The 17,252-nt window shown below is 38.0% G+C and overlaps 1 protein-coding gene across 1 annotated transcript in view; it reads right to left on the minus strand.

Annotated features, from left to right (window-relative positions):
- Positions 1-17,252, minus strand: part of KLHDC1 (kelch domain containing 1) — a 32,375-nt gene that overhangs the window by 4,293 nt on the left and 10,830 nt on the right. The window contains exons 5-10 of the mRNA XM_064461191.1: positions 16,547-16,625; positions 15,610-15,693; positions 13,499-13,582; positions 7,316-7,374; positions 2,382-2,494; positions 1,556-1,628 (exon numbers count right to left, since the gene is read on the minus strand). Of these exons, the coding sequence (XP_064317261.1) occupies positions 1,556-1,628; positions 2,382-2,494; positions 7,316-7,374; positions 13,499-13,582; positions 15,610-15,693; positions 16,547-16,625 (492 nt within the window). The remainder of the gene's footprint in view (positions 1-1,555; positions 1,629-2,381; positions 2,495-7,315; positions 7,375-13,498; positions 13,583-15,609; positions 15,694-16,546; positions 16,626-17,252) is intronic.

Raw genomic sequence — 17,252 nt, forward strand, 5'->3', positions numbered from 1 at the left:
CTCTCTGCCAGCACAGCCAAGTGACAGTTGCACTTTGTAGCCCAGCATGGGATCTGCCCTTGAACTGCCTGAAAGCCACGTGAGGCTCAAGAGTCCCAGGTTCCTAACGTCCAGCACTGCCGCCACCTGAGGCACAAACCTTATTCCAGTTTAATTGCAGAGTAAAGGCTGAGCGGCAGCTCCCTGGGCTGCTGCCTGTAGAAAGAGCAAATTCTGTCCCTTCCTGATCCTTTTTCATGATGCACCAGTAAAAATAATTACACAAGGTGCACTCCAGCAGTTAACTTTTATGAACGTATTCACGTAAAGAACTGAACATGAAGACAAACATGATCCTTGACCGCTAATGATATACTTCGCTATTTAAAGCAGTCATCAGTCCCTTCATCAGTTCACTGACTGTAAAAAGACAGAAAATATTCTAGGAAGCTAAGGTACAAGTTTATGTGGGCTTGAAAACGTTTGAAATATAAGAAAGCAGAAAACTTGGTCTAACAGTGCTGTTTATTTAAAAGACACCCTAGAATAGGATAAAACAGGAAGAAAATTAATTGAGGTAAAGATATTTCAGTAATAGAAAACAGAACATAAGGCAGGAAGCATGCAAACGCCAGACCAGAATCGTATCCTATGCTAAAAGAATGATATAACATTGTGCTAGAGTTCCTGGGTGAATGTATAGAATTAATTCTATGAAAACTGAATATTTGCTATCTAGAGCAAATCAATTCAAAGGCTTTTACATTATAAATACACAGAATGCTTCAAACATTGCATTAAAAAAGTGTCTCTGGTCTGATACAGCAAGCACCAGTATTCAATGGCAGCTTCTAAATAACCTCCAGGTTCAGAACACGGAACTTGCTGTCTTTAATCAGAAAGAATCAATCTCTTTCTATAGGCTTAAACTGGAAAGGGAAGGGAACAGCCTGGAAGAGACAGTATCGCTGCCTGTATGAACAATATGTATTCTCAAACTAGGTCCTTTTTGGTTGGAAGCTAACTCCTCGAAATAACAAAACTCCATTTACTGCTTAGTACTAATTTCAGATTTGCAAAACTGTAATAGTAATTAGCTGCTTCTGCTCAGGGGAAAAAAAAACCAACACAACCAAACAAGGTATTTTATAATAGTTTTGAATCCTGAAAGGTGCAGCAACATTTTCATGGTTGTCTCCCCCATGTTTCTAATAAAGTATCAACGTTAATAAACTTTTATTATTCTCATCCGTTATTAATTCCTCAAAAGTTATAAAAATAATTTTGCTACAGAACACCTGGTTAGTTGGACACCCAGACCCTTCATCACAAAAAAATCTTTTAGTGCGAGTACACATCATAATGCAAGTAAGCATCAACTATAGCAAATATAGAAAGCAATAATGCCTTTTCAGGTGCGGAGGGACGTAAGTCAGTAAAGCAAACTAATCAAGCATACTGCAGTAATTTTCTAAAATATTCTTATAGTGTAGTTTAAAAAAATTGTTCAGTAATTTAAAATTATGTAATACTTTAAAACACCTGAATTTCAGCAAACGTTATCTATTTTTTATACCTAGGCCTACTCTTAGGCAAATGGGTAAGTTGTTTCCATCCGTTTGTGGTAACGCTGTGAATCCAGCCATCACCTACAAATAAGAACATACATTAGTACGTTTTCTGGGGACAAAGCATCACCGTTTTTATGTATTTATACAAAAATTCTGTGTTCTAAGACGACATTATACTAAGATAACAGTAACATCATCTCTACATTAACTTGCATCTTTTCAGGTTTTGTAATTGAACCATTCAGTCACAGAAAGCTCACTGCATTGGAATCTAGAATTAAAATACACTTTTTATCTTCTAGATATATTGAGTAAACAGGTCAGTGTCCCTTTGAAAACCCAGTGGAATACATCTGTGACGCTTAAAGCTGTTTTCACTATTTTCAAATTTTTTCATGAAAAAAAGTTGCCTTTTCTAGAAAAGGAACTCTGTAAGACTATCCTACTTCTTATTTCACATTTTTTAGCTCTGATTTGTCATTCATCCACAAATCTACATTATGTTGACATTATTGTTTGTATCTTCTTATGGCAGTTGCTATTGATATCAGAAGTTACCCCTTGTTCATATTGGAATGCATGAGATTCTTGCCTCTATTCTTTTAGATGACAGTTTGAGCAAAGATTTATTATCATGCGTTCTCACAGTACTACACAACGTGCTCCTACATTTCTATAAAAATATTAAGATAGCTAGAGAAATATCCAAGCACCATGACAATTCTGGAACAAGATTTAGGTCTAAGTAGTTTGAGAAAGACAACAAATGTGCACACTACACGAGGTTAGTGCTGAAGTGTACAATAGAATTATAATATCTAAATTACTTACTTAAAGGAACATTATCAGAACTTAGTCCACCAAAAAGAAAAAGTCTGTCATCTCCTATCGGAGTCAGCGTGTGCCAGGATCGATCTTTTGGTTTCTCTCCACTGATATTAATTCTTGGTGAAACAAATAAACAGAAACAATTTTTCAAAGAATGCTGAGAAGTAACCTGCCAGAAAATTTAATAATTTAGTTTGTCCTAGAATAAGCTTGGCTATTTTCCCGGAGAAAAAGCTGCACTTACGCAATCCGAATTCACTCTTGAGAAGAGCGGTGTTCAAATCTAAACCAAGTAATTTCCTGTAGTAATAGTTCCCTGATCAATCAGTTATATAAATATCACATATAAGGACAAAAGCAGCGATTCTTACTTTGTTTTCTTAAAATCAGTAAAGCCATTCCTTAAGGTACAACTGAAGGCACTTAGGACAGCAAAGGAAGGCCTATATATTCAAATAAACTGCACACTACACGTAGGTTAACAGACTCAGTTATCTGAGATAAAATTTAACAAATCCCAAAGGGCTACAGTCTCTCCACTCCTAGGAAAATGAGCTTAAATGATAAAAGGATTGTGGCTTTACCTTTTATCCAAAAGCTACTCCCTCTTCAACCATTGTGCCTTTTAACTCAACAGTGGATCACCCGAACTTTGAGATAAATTTTAGTAAAAAGTGGAATTCCTAAGTACAAAACAGATGTAGGTTTACTATTCTAAACACCTGGTCATGTTACAAAAAATATAGTTCTTCCAGATTTTATCTATGGATTTCATTTTAGCTGCACAATTAGGTGTGCTTGAGAGGACAATCTGAACAGTAAAGAACCTGAACATATGGGATTACCTATAGCGGGTGGCCTGAATTCACATCATCTTAGTTTAGGCACTTAGGAGTGCAGTTGTCTCAGGAGGATTCAGCAGAGAAGAGTAAGGACCTCCAGAGGGCATCAGCCCTCCTAGTTACCTTGATCCTAAGAGGTGACTTCTGTTGTAAAGTACCTAAAGTTAGACACACAGAATCGAGGCCACCGCACACTCACTATGTCCTCGTTTTGGAAAGATGATGGCAAAAGCAGGTGTAATCACCTGAAAGCTCTCTTGTGGGGTCAGAATATTAGACAAAGACTGTCCAGAGTAGGTAGGAAAGGAATGCTCAATCCAGGTAGACTGTATGTCAAAGAACAAGTTACTTTCCGCCCCCACCTCCACTTTGCTAAAGTGAAGTGAGTGTAATACACACAGATGTGTGCTCAAGCTGCAATATGAACAGGGCAGAGACAGTCACCTATATTTCCTTTACAATCAACGAAGAGACACAGGTCCTTGAAAAGCACAACTCGTGAATTATTTTAGATGTCTACCTTAGCAGCAGTTGTCTTGTGCCCAAGATGCGCCTATTTCTCTTAACTGAGCACAGAGGAAGCCTAGGGTGAGTAATACAGGCATCTGCAGTTCAGTTAGAGGAATTTCGCTACTGGTGACTGCTAAGCAGTTCTCCATCTGGAAGCAGAGACTGAAGAATCATAGCTAATTAAACAGGGAGCGCAAAACTGTCCTACTAAATTTGGCACTGAAGTTGAAGCCAAGTCACAATGTTTGAGTGCCTGCTTTGCAAAACTCTTGTATAAGATGCTGCTAAAATTGGCAAAAGAGACAGACTGTGCTGAGATACAACAGGCTTTGACGTTTAGAAAAATATATACCAGCTACTGATGGGTGATAATGCTTCAATCTTTCAAGCTACTGCTACAAAAATAATTACAGTAACAGAAAAAACATAATATTGAACATTTTGAACAACAGGTCAGTGCAGCTCAGGGAAGGCAAGGTTCTTCTGGGTAGTGGCAACTGAAATAAATATTGCAGTCTCACGCTGGAAGATATTTCTGGATTAATAGGTTAATATTATGCGACTCCTTAAGAAACCTGCATAGAGTTGATATGACTGGTTAATTAAAAGCCATGAAGCTTTAAATAAAATCATCACTGCATTTGGAATTTTTCTTTTAGGAGAGGGTATCCAGCAAGTGAATTTGAATGTTGGACTGCAGAAACCAAGTCCTCCTCCCTGGGAGATCTGTACATTACAGAAGAACTTCAAACACTGCAGTCAACTTGTCTTGGTCAGCAGCATTCAGGCGGCCAAACTTTTAAATCTGTATTAAATCCTCAAGTCTCCTTTGGTGATAATTCACACGGGCAATCAAAGGCACTCTCTCTGCAGCTGCAGAAAGGCTGAGATAATTCTTTACCAAGAGCAGGAAGGTTGTATCGTGCCCAATTTTTAATTCATCATTGGATTGGAAATTTCAGTAGAAAGGAATTTGGAGCTGTAGCATAAGAAAGGAAAAATTCCTTGCAAGAAACATCTAGAGGAGAAAATACTCCGCTGACAGCAAACAAGCCTGGAGGAATTTCCCCACCTATAAAATACTGGAATGACACTAGGGCTTTTTAGAGGCAGTTTTCAGCTAGAGATGGATTGTCTGATTAGAACGATTCAAAACTACTACTGGTACTGAATGGATATAGAGCGATTTTCTTTACTTCACGCTCTTAATACATAACTTTATTGGTCTCAGCAAGCATTTCTTTGCTATATAAATTTCAGACCAAAAAAAAAAAAAGAAAAAAAAAAAGAAAAAGAGGATATAAAAAAACCCAGGCCTGTTTATATACTCCGTCTTATTTTACAATGTTTGTGTGTGGAATCATGGGACTTTTGGGACGAGGTTCTTTATATTGGAGATGATCGCTACAAATGCCCAATTTCTAATACAGTCACCACTACTGATTTCATGAAAAGAAGTGTGTAGCCAGAAAACATTTTCCAAATAATCTGTGCAAAGACAGACTGTAAACTGGAGCCAAAATATAAATACTAATTTGATATTGTCCTGAAAGATACACTGATTTTTGCTCCTCTTGCAATTAGGAGATGAAATCACACTAAGAGATAGTGGATGTTTGTGCATGCTGATAGGTGGCTTGGAATATGAGATGATTTTACCATAGTAGATAATTAATAACCACAAATAAATTATCTGGAGAAAACATCATCTAGCCCTAGGAAAGTGCCCTTTTTTCCCCCTTGCTGATTTGCAGTTGATAATGGCTAATCTAAATTCTACCATCTGTGCTAGTCTGAATTCTATTTCTCAAGTTTCCACAAGATCAGTCACTTTAGTAAGGGAAGAACAGTGTTCAGTCCCAGGAAGCTTCCTATCAAGGCCAGCCTTTGATTGGTTCATTCTCTAGATACAGATAAATATGAACGCTTTACCTCCTGTGAGGTACCGCCACAGCAGCAGACACTCTGCAAAGACTCTTTTTTCCCCCCAATCTCTTAAATCTCTTTTTTTTAGTCTCTCTGAAATACCGTTTTTCAGTCTCTCAAAGACTCTTTGCAGAGGTGCTATAGATTGGCTGGTTAGTAGGCTCCTAAATTTATAATGATCAGAGTCTATACTAAATCACGGGTAAGTCTCGTGAGCTATTCTTGGATCACAGTATAGAAATAATTGAGTATCTTCAATCTTCAGTTTCTAGGAATGGCTGCATTTAGTATTACCATCCTTAGTGTAAGGACATGTGTGCGTACGTATGTAAAATCATCCAGCTGTATTCAGGTCAAGAACAGGAAACACTTTTTTAAAACTTCAGTATTAGATTTCATATGCCAAACTAAAGGGAACACAGGCTGATGAGGACTAAGACAGAACTTATACATTGACACTCCTCTTTCAGGGTTTGAAGTTCCTCTCATGGACTTGTCACTCAACTGTCACAGGTTTCCTTTTTTTAAAGCAATATAAAGCAAGCCAAATGGCAACTGCTAATGAAACAACAACAAAAAAAGCATGCAGCTAAAGCAATAATCTGAATAATCAATCCACTCAGAGGTAAAGTTCACACTCGAAAGAGGGACAATGCTATAATTTAGGTAGAACATTGTTTATTTTAAAACAGCCAGCAAAGAAAAAGGGGAATTAAACTTATTCATTAATCCTAAGTGCTAATTAAAGAAATCTTCAAAGAGAAGGTTTTTTTTAAAGGACAGTGTGGGACTTCTTTGTCCTGCTGCCATCAGCAGCAAGAAGGAATGGACGGAGGATTGTGTCTGCTCCATGGCCTTGCTCCTGGCTCCGAGGGCAGAGGAACACGCTGCAGGATCAGATGATCAGCAGTCACAGGCAATTAAAGATGCCCATTGTAGGTGCATGAAGCACACAAAGCCCTGGAGCATCATCAGTACTGACACATACTCAAGAAAGGCGTATTTTATAGTCTTTTATGAAAGTACTATTAGGTTACCTTGAGAATAGGAACACAACAGTGGTTATCACCCACCAGTTACTGTTTATCTCCTGGTTTGTCTATCAGCTAACAATATATCCACTGATGCTACACATGTAGTAAGTAAGCTCTGTGATAAATGCTACGTGCAAACAAACAGATCTTAGGTAGTATACTAATACCTGATTTAGTTTAAAATTGAAATGTCTATGTCATGCTTTTTACTTGATTTAAAAAAAAATGGTTAAGATGCTTATCATGGAGCGGGGAGGGGGGGGGAAGATATGGATCCATCCCCATTCTGTACCATAATGAGCCAAATAGAGAGAGTAAAAACAGTATTCAAAGAGACATTGAAACTAAAGTTCCATATGGATAAATGTACCCATCCTGAAAATGAGGATGTTAAATCACTACATGCTGTGCTTAAAATAGCATCATCAACGCTTTGGTGCAGAACAGAAAAAGCTTAGTAACCACTATCAAATTAAATTAAATTGAAATCACAATATAACAGCTGTTAAAATAGCCCCCAAACTCCCATTCTCCTCTTGGAAAAGCTACAAAATTAGCACTGGAACTATTTAACAATATGTTTCAATCTGCTACGTTCAACTGTAAGTGTAAGAGAGGAACTTACCTTCCAGACCAAGTCCAAGTGTCTAAATTCAGGCAGTGCAAATCATTCATTCTAGTTTGCTAAAACAAATAAATAAAATCACAGTTGTGTTATATTAAGCAAACAATGAACAAAATACTTCAGCGAGGCCTTCCCGGGACAGAATTTTCCAAGCAACAATATTTTGAAGAAAACTGTACCCATGTGCCTTAAAACAACTCTGTATTACGTGGCAGATGAAAATCATTTCTTCACAAAAAACCCATGCAACTCTCAGAAAGCTACCTGTCAGGAATATCTACAGTAACGCAATGGCAGTATGGGGCTAATTGTAGCTTATAATAGTAGTTTAATAGGTGATATTCAGTTCCTGCAAATGTATTCAATTTTCACCCATAGAATTCACGGTGGGTAATTGCAGAAGGTATAATACTCTACATATAGTTTCCTCTCATTATTTTCCTTTGTGTTCTGATCAGAACTATGCATCCTCCTGCCTGGTCACTTATTCTTTAAAATATTCTAGCAGGTACTGTACTCAGTGCATAATATCCCACAAAAAGTTCATCACATCTGTGTCTTTCTCTCTTTTCCAGAAGGCAAGCCCGTTCACAAAATTACAACTAGCAACAACAAAGTTTTATGACCCTTTACCGTCTGCCATAAAAATAATAAAATGTGTCAATAAGAACAACAGGAAATCAATACACTTGCATATCTGCCTGTGTTTTGAGATGAAAAAAGTAATAGCCTTAGAAACATAAAGGGGGGAATATAAGAAAGAATTCCTTTGCTTTAGATTGTAGCAATATTTTCAATGGCTCGCATACACTTGACTGATATTTGTGATTCCCCTGGGTACTACAAAACAATAGCTGAGAAGTAGGGAAATATATCTTGCCTTACCTTACAATTTCTTTTCTCCTAGGGTAGTCCATAGATCTATTAGAATAAGCCTTTCTCCAGCTTGCAGATCCTTTGAGGCAGAAACTAAACTTGTCATTTAAGTCAGAATAGAGTAGTTTTACCCGAGAACTCAGCCAGTTAGTGAGTTTGAGAGACTTCCAAAGCTGGCCATTAGAGCTATGTAGAGTCTCTCAGGGCATTTTGGGAAGCAGCAAGGTTTTCAGGATAGCTATGGCCTCCTCTGATCAAGTACATGCTAGCCCTTTTCTGTCCAAGGGAAGAGAATGTTAACTAGCATTTTGAAAATGCCTTCAGAGAGGCCAACAGGCTAAAGAATAGCAGAACGTGAGGACTTTTGTGCATTGCCTGAGAAATTTCATCCCTGCAAGAGGGCAAATGTAACAATAAAGTATGGTTCAGCTGACAGCTAGTGGAACAGATCTGTCTTCCATGACAAGTCTATTCAGTTTTCTGCTCCTTCAGATGGCTTTGAAGGAGATGAGGAACAAATTATACGAGCAGAAAGCAAAATGCAGTTACTTAATTTCTTCTGCTGTACCTGTACACAGCTAGATGCTTGGGGTAGGGTGGGGAAAGGGCAACTTCCTGGCCTCTAGAACTAAAAATATTTAATCATCTTGGAATAACACAGTTCAGTATGGAGGACGTCTATTAAAGAAAGGGAAGAAAGTAAGTTGCTGTTATGTTGGAAATTAAGGTTTCAGGAAGATCCTGTTCAAGACCTCCTCGCTGACTTTCCTTTCCTAGGCATTAGGCAGAAGATGGAGTAGTTTTCAGTTTCTTGGTCCCTGGGAAATCAATGTATTATAATCTTTACATTCTCATGAGTCAACAGATTGACAGATGCATAATTACATCAATCTCATTTTGACTTCAAAACACAGCATCAGTTGGACATTTATGTCTAAGATTCAGTCCTTTAACATAGGTTTAACAAATGAAAATGCCTTTCTACTCAACCCTTTTTTGGGAGACTGAAGCACACAGCCAGGTTATAGCATCGTCACTTGCCATATGCAAAGTTTTCTTGTAGTTTCTCAGGTATTTCTAAGTGCTCTCTACTATATTTAATCATTTAGCTGATAGTCTGAAGATGATTCTTAATTGGCTTAAAAGCATCAAGCCTCTTAAGGTTTGCATTTCCCTTTGAGCCACAAGCACTCCTTAGACATCCTACTTACCTATGGCATGATCATTTATTTGCAGCCTAGTAAATGTTAACCAGGATCTGCTTTGTCTCAGGATTAGCTTTCTAGCATGATGAAAGGCATTAAGGGTGACATGTTCACAGCTCACTGCTGTTACAGTAAACTCTGTGCAGCTCTCCATTCTGAGATTTACAGTCAAACAGCTATTACAGCTCAAATCTTTGTAAGAGAAGGACTGCAGTTCAATATATCTTCTGATCTTCAGTGACAGAAAGGATAACAGGAAATATAAACATGCATACATTAAGGCATCAGATGTGTGAAGAGCTGCTGGAAAGACTTCGTTTTATTACTTCATCATTCTTTACATGAAAACTTTCTGCTTAAATCAAACATGAGACTTGCATCAGCTTTTGGACTAACTCTCCTTCCTTCCCACTCTCTCCCATTTCTGTTTTTTGAGGGGCTTACCTGGAGGAACAGAGTCCACATAATACTTCTGAGCCTGTTTTCAAATGATTCCTGGTACAATTGATTTTGATCACCATCATCATCATCTTCTTTAACCAGTTCTAGCTCCAAGTTTGGAAAAAGGTGCCCTTTCCTCCCAGAAAGATGAATAGGAGAAGCCTCATGACACTTCCTGGCCCTTTCTGGTTCCTTGTAGAGCCTTTTCCCTGGGAAGATTTGTATTATGGTGAACTAGAAGGAGAAGGAGGAGCAGAGCAACCCCGTATTTGCTCCTTAATTTATGGAGAAATGCCAAGACTTCATCCTTTGGGGAGGCGTTACTCCTGTTGTCAGAAAATGTAGTGTTTTTCTGATGTCTTTAGCTTCCCTTTCCTGTTTCATGACTTATATTAATTCCTCAAGCCCCACTGAATGTTCCCTGACTTTTGTAAGTTTCCTTCCATTTATTTCTAGGGTAGAAAGTGAATCAATAATAGAGTACCACTAAGGTGAAAATTACACTTGCTGCTCTCCTTCAGAATTAAATATAACTTTCCAAAATTCCACTCTTCTCTGACATTGTTCCCAAGCTGTTTCACTGAAATTTAGCAAATGGTTATTAGGGAAGGTGATCTACCTGAGGAACAAAAAAAACCTTTTCAGATCAGAGCCGCCTTGTATTGCTGAATCCTGTAGTCAAATAGTAAGAGTTAAATAGAAGCTAGAAGGCATGTCCTCTTAGGGCATATCTAGTCATGCAACAGCACAGTGGAGAAATGACAGGTAAGCTCCAGTTTATCAATCAATAATTTCACTTGCAGAGGCTGCATGAGAATCCTACCTTGCATTACAAAGCAGTTCAGTTGCAACAGGCACAGCACAGCAACCCTAACTAGCTTGGGCACAACACTCAGCGCTATTCTGGGTCTGCTGTGAAGACCTCTGCAGCATGCAGAGATAGCCCTTGCTAACAAAAAGCCAGAGGGAGCAAAGCTTTGAAGGCTGAGGAGGTGTTCAGAAATAAATGGTCCAGAAGATCCTGAGCTGCACGTTTACTTCTTCACATTTAGGTTTATTTCCCTCTCGTGTCTGCAGGCTTGCTAAATGAGGAGCAGGATTCAGTTCAGCTGTGGTTAGGAAGAGTTCATTTATAGAGCAGACACAAAAGAGCAAGTCCATAGCAGAGGCACAGGGCCCACTTCGCCTGGCATAGCTAACCCTGACACACAAGATTCAAGTACAACTAAACGCTTTTTCAACCTCTTCTAATATCCCTTTATTTCCTTAGTTATTTGCAAATCAAGTTCGCCCAAACCTACAGCTCTGGAAGCTACTGCGTGCAATTCTCTCTCAGTCAAGAGGTGGGGCTTTAGCAACAATTCCAGAGATCGTGAAGCCTGTATGAAAGGCCACACAGCACATAATGCAGAATGGTAAGAATAAACAGGATCAATTTTGGTGACTTTCTTTTCCGATTGCTCTGAAAAGGTACTGCAGTAAAAACTTCTCCTGCAGCTGTGGGAGGCAATTCAAACTGAAAGACTGGCTGGACACTGTGTGGTCCTTCTGAACCTGCCTTGATCTGTATGTCCGGTTTCTGTCTGAGCAAGCAGGAGTAAGCCATGTTGTAACAGAACTGCTGACTCGCCCCAAGATGAACACTGCATTAGAGTACAGCTTTTACAGCATGAAAAACGGGGGATAGGGAACAAAGTGCAATTTTATACTGCTTTATTTGCCAGTACTTGAGAATATAGGGTTTAGGTTATGGCAGCTTTCCAAGATGAAGGTGGCATACATTCACTGTAGGGCATTTCCAACCAACAGTTAATTCCTTCTCTTTCATATAACAAAACTATAGAAAGACAACACTGAGGGTTTTCAAAACCTAATTCACTGTTACTTTTCATAGTAGTAGAGATAGAAAGCATCAAATCTCATCCTTTAGCTGAAAATTATTAAAGGCTCTAAATTAGCTGTAGGTAAAACAAACTAAAAACTTAATTTAAAAAAATATAGAAGAGTACATAGTAACTTAAATTAGTTTTTTTAACTTGCTTTACAGAATGTTTCTCACGTTCCTGATAAACTCCAGCTCATACAGAGACCTTTAAAAATGTTCTCTTCTCTATGCTTTTGCAACAGTTTTAACAAGAGTTGGTACACTTTCCAGCCCATAAAGAAACCATCTTGCAAAAAATTTACAAATTATAGGGAAGCCTGCATCAGTTAAGGCTACCTACTACCATCCTGATTTTCAGACGGAAGACAGAAATATGTTGTTTGTATTGGATTGCTGCCTCAGGCTTAAATTTTTACATTAATGCATCAGCAGAGAACTACTGAAGAGGAGGTCTCCTCTGACTAGTACTAGAAAAACAAAGTGTGCTGGTGAGAGTTTTTAGTATCTCCTTTGCTTACCTGTGGTGGCTTCAAGTTTGTTAAGGGCAGACAACCAGGGAAATGATGCCTATGACTTTTGTTTTTTAAGTTAAAAAGAGCTAGGAAGAGTTAAGATTATATAGCAAGAATCTAGCCTTGATTTAAATATGCACTGATCGCATCCTATACCGACAACTCTTACACTGCGCCTTTGACTATTACCTAAGGGACAACAGATTTAAGATCCTCCCACACTGTATTAAATGGTACAGTCCTGGATCAGCTATCAAAAAAGCAAATACAAGTCTTACTCTTGCAGTAAAGAGCTTATACTGGATGCACAGAATAAAGCTGTTAACAGCAATCTCTACGGTGTGTTTCACATATTCTGTATCAAGGGCACAGAGCACGCTAAAGGTAAAGACTGAGACTGTAAAATTGACATTCAGAGAGCGGAGGAGAGGCTTAACAGGACTGGAATGACCTGTGCTATCAGATAACATGCTGCAGTTTGAACGTATGGAGACTAATACCTTTGTATCCAGACATTACAATCACTCGCTGTTCTTCCAGACATCTGTATTTCAGTCATTGTGTATAAAAGAATGACAAAAGTTTAAATTATAAAGCCAACTAAAATCTGTTATTTCCTACCATTCAGAACCACATGTTGTTACTGTAAATATAAAACGCTTTATCTCAACAGCTATTCTGAACTTCACTTTCCCAGAAGGTAAACATCAGGGGATGAGAGATGTGTATGTAATTCACTGTTCTTACACATTTAGCACAAGCTAAAAATCCCAGTTACATTTACTGCTTGCTAGCATTTCAGTAAGTGAAATGGGGAAAAAAAGCCAGCAGGCTTGATGTATAAATCTGCTAAGCTGTAGCAAGCACAGAGTGCTAACACCTCGTCATTTATTTAAACCCGGTCTATCATTAGGCTTGTTTTTGCCTCACTCTCAATGAACCATATCCTACAGAGGTTACACACCCATCAACCATTTTTGTTGATTTATATACATCTGCATTTACCATATATTCGTCTGTTCTTTTTTCCTTTTTGGGAAAAATGTATGCTTCATCATTAATACTACAGACAGAAAGAAAGACACATCTTTTTGTAAGGAAGAAGGGGATGAAAAGAAGCATCCTGGATTCAGCACCCCTAACATGCAGGTTAGGCTGAAGACATTTTGGATTTTTTTTCTACTACAAAAATAATTTGCTATTTAAAAAAATAAAACTGCCAAGAAAATAATATTACTGCCAAGAAAATGTTTTAAACACTAACCAGCACTCGTCCTCCAAAGATGTAACCTTTATTTCCCAGCACAGCACATGTATGAGCTGCTCGAGGCTGAGGTGGATCTCCACCCTGGAAGAACCAAAATAAGATCCTTCAGAACATCATCAAAGCGCCATCCAAGGATACTGGCAAGCCAGTATCACAGGGGTTGCAAAAGTAAGGCCAACATGCATCAATATGCTGACAGAACTGCAACTTTAAAGGGAAATAATTTGTAGTCATGTCCAAGACTCCACAGACATTAGAAGATATACGTATTTGCCAAGGACAACTTTAATGGAGTTCCCTCAGGAGCTAATGTTTAATATAACCCTCTCGGTCTGATTTATCATTGCTTTACTTAAATGAAATTAAATTAATTTATCATTAGTTCCTAAGCATAAAATTACAGTAACACATCAGTTATTGTTGATATGTCCTGTGCAGCTTTATTTTTCCAAAGTGCAAACCATCAGGAACTCGTATAAACATCTCTGGGAATCAAATCTCAAAATTTGATGTTACATCCAATAACCACATGCCAAAATGTATCCCCTGGGTAAATCAGAAGTAAAGATAGTGAAACGGGCTTTTACTTTTCAATGGTAATTTCATTTTTTGCGTTTAGTTTATAGGAATTTTAGAACATCCTATAAAGACCATAAAATACTGTCAGACACTCATTACAATATACTACCTCTACTGAGTTCTTACATAAACTCACCAGGATTTTATGAACTTTTATAGTATACTATCATATTAATATCAATAAGTAGCAATGTGTGAATTAATATTTTACTGGGAAAGTAAGTACACACACTCCTTTGAAAGACTATTAAAATAACGCATTTGCTGAAGAATATCTGATCTGTTTATTTAACAATATAGCATGACTGGGAGATATTTGTTCAAAAAATTTTTCAGCATTAACTCTTGAAGGGAATGCAGCAGCTCCATATACACAACACTCAAAATAACAAGCATAACAACCCTCGGATACTAAACATATCTCTTTACTTCACAAAGAAAAACTGAAGACCTAAACTAGCAATACAGTGAGTTTACTATCTCTCCCCTTGCCTTCTTTAAGTCTGGGAAAGCTGAATAGTAAATCAAGAGAGACTAGATTTCAAGACCACTATTGTTGTTTTAACCCGATACACTATCCTGCACACTGACCTATCAGCCTTATGAAAAGGGGGAGGCAGGGGAAAGGAAAAAGTCCCCAGGCAGACCCTAATCTCTCCTGTGGTCAACTCTCAGTTATCTGTGATAGGTTATCCATGTTGCAGATTAATTATACACAGATACAGTCAACCAAATGGCTTCATATCAAAACAGTTCAGATAAACAAGGTTTGTTAATCTGTTTGGCACCGTTAAAACCATTCATGTGTTCCTACCACGCACATCCCAAAGACTCTGCTTTGCTCCCGAAGGCCTTCACTAGGTGTGACACGGGATGAATGCAGAGCTGGCCTGGGTTAACGGCTGTGCTCCAGCCCTGAAACTGTTCCATATCCAAAGCCCTGGCAGGGCCTACAAAGATACCCAAAGTCGGTATAATTGCCATAATCCATTCTGCAGGACCTGAGCTTACTATGCAAGGAGACACCAAAACACCTCTACAGGCCCAGTTCCTCAGCACTACTCTGGTATTCCTACCAAATGGTTTTCTGGAGTATTCTGGAGTTTTCTGGAGTTTTTCTTGTCTTTCCAGTGATGGAGCACTGATGGTAATTTTATATTCCCAATAGTTGTCTTAAAGCTTGAATACAAAGCTTTATCTCAAAACTATCCCCTAGATACCTAATACTGTATCATCTTCTAACGTATCCAGATTTCTAATACCTCTCTGAAGCTTACAATATTTTTTGCATCAGAACTGTATTACAGAAAGAACACCAGTCTAATAACATCCTGTGGGAAAAAAAATTCATATCAGTTCTGAATTTTCCACATTTCAGATGCACTGAGTGTCCTGTTTAATGTTATCAGCCTGAGCAATACAAAGCATATTCAAATTACTTTTCCCAACATCAATTTGTAGAGCACAGTAACTATCCACAATGCAGTAAAATCACAATTGTGTCAAAAGACAAGACTAAAACCACTCACTCTAATTGCTGGTTGAGACCAAGTTTGTGTGGTTGTATCAAAAACGTGAACATCATTATGCCATCCCCAGAATATCTGTCCTTCCTAAAAAAGAAGTTAAGAAATAAAAAATAAGTTTATTCTATTTTAAAAAGCTTGGTGCTCATTAAAGATACAAACCCTGAAGTGAGCTATCAAAGCAGAAAATAAACTAAAATACAGAATTTTATTAAAAGAAACACATGCTAATATTTTTAATAATGATGCAGCAGCTCAGGTCTAGTTGAAGGTCAACAGCATTCAGGAGCGTGAGGGCTGATGACACTTTTTAAAATGGGCTTTGGGCTCCAACACCAGTCACTGCAGCAGACGAAATCTACCTTCTAGATAGATTCTCTATTTATTCCTCTAATTATCTCTAATTATTATTTCTCTTATTAATTCCTATCACTAAACACTCTGATCAATCCCCTTCTTTCTATTAGCTGTAAGGAATCATTATAGGAAATGAGCTAATCCAGGCATCTTAAAGTAATGGCATTTACTCTGGGTAACAAATTAAATAAATTAACTGAAAGCATTTGCTGGGTAGACTTGCGAAGCTATACATTCTGTATCGTTACTTCAAGGAAGTAAATTCTAAAATTTTCTGAGTTTCATATTTAAAATCTGTCTTCAGTTTTAAAATACTGCCTTTGCTCCTGCTCTGGCAGCATTTTGTTTCACCGCACTCAAAGCCCAGCACTGGGTTCTTGGAATCCTCTGAACACCCACTGCTCCCAATGTGCAATATCTGAAATTTCAAATCAAAGTAGAATATTCTAATTTGCATTTCTGCCAATGCTACAAATAGAAGAAAAATCAGACAGATTTTCATACTTACTGAGTAGAGCAATAAAAGATCACATTTTGACAATCAGAAAGGATAAATCACTGTGAATTGTGACAAGCCTCTTACCCAAAATGCATCATGGACATCAAAACAATCGCTCAGTTCATTATGCTTCCTACAGCCATAGCCACCAAAATATATTAGCCTAAAAAAGTAACAACAAAAACCAAGTTCTATTAGCTGTTTGGTAAATAACATTCAAATGAATAAGCCGTAATAAATAATTTCAAATTTCTGTTTACCTACTGTACTATGAATAATATAAACAAATTCAAGTACTTCATGTTACACCTAATTACACAGAAACCTTACCGAGATGAAGGCAATAGCGTTTCACTCCTCAATAAGCCTGACAGAAATTCACAGAAGGAAGGAAGGAGGTTCAGGATACCTCAAAGTCCCTATTCTCTACTCCTCCATCCACAAGCTTATCACAGTCACATTTTCAGACACAAGTCTCAAAATGACACGTAACACAAGACAGTGAAATGCCTGTGCTTCTGCTAGAGTTCCTAACCTTTTCTACTGCGATTCCTGTGCTCCTGCTATATTTGTTAGCCTTCTGTGTACATCTTTTCACAACAAACGCTTCCCAGGTTCAGCCCACAGACTGCCTGTGACCCCCAGAGTCTCTCTCTAGCTTGTAAAGATATTCTTTCAACTAAGCACTACCGAACATATTGCATTGCAAGTATTGTTACACACCTCCCAGCCTAATATTCCACCCATGAAATGGCCATCCATAAGTAATGGTTCCTAAAGTTTTGTTTAA

This window comes from Phalacrocorax carbo, chromosome 9, assembly GCF_963921805.1.
Source record: "Phalacrocorax carbo chromosome 9, bPhaCar2.1, whole genome shotgun sequence".
Lineage (NCBI taxonomy): Eukaryota > Metazoa > Chordata > Aves > Suliformes > Phalacrocoracidae > Phalacrocorax > Phalacrocorax carbo.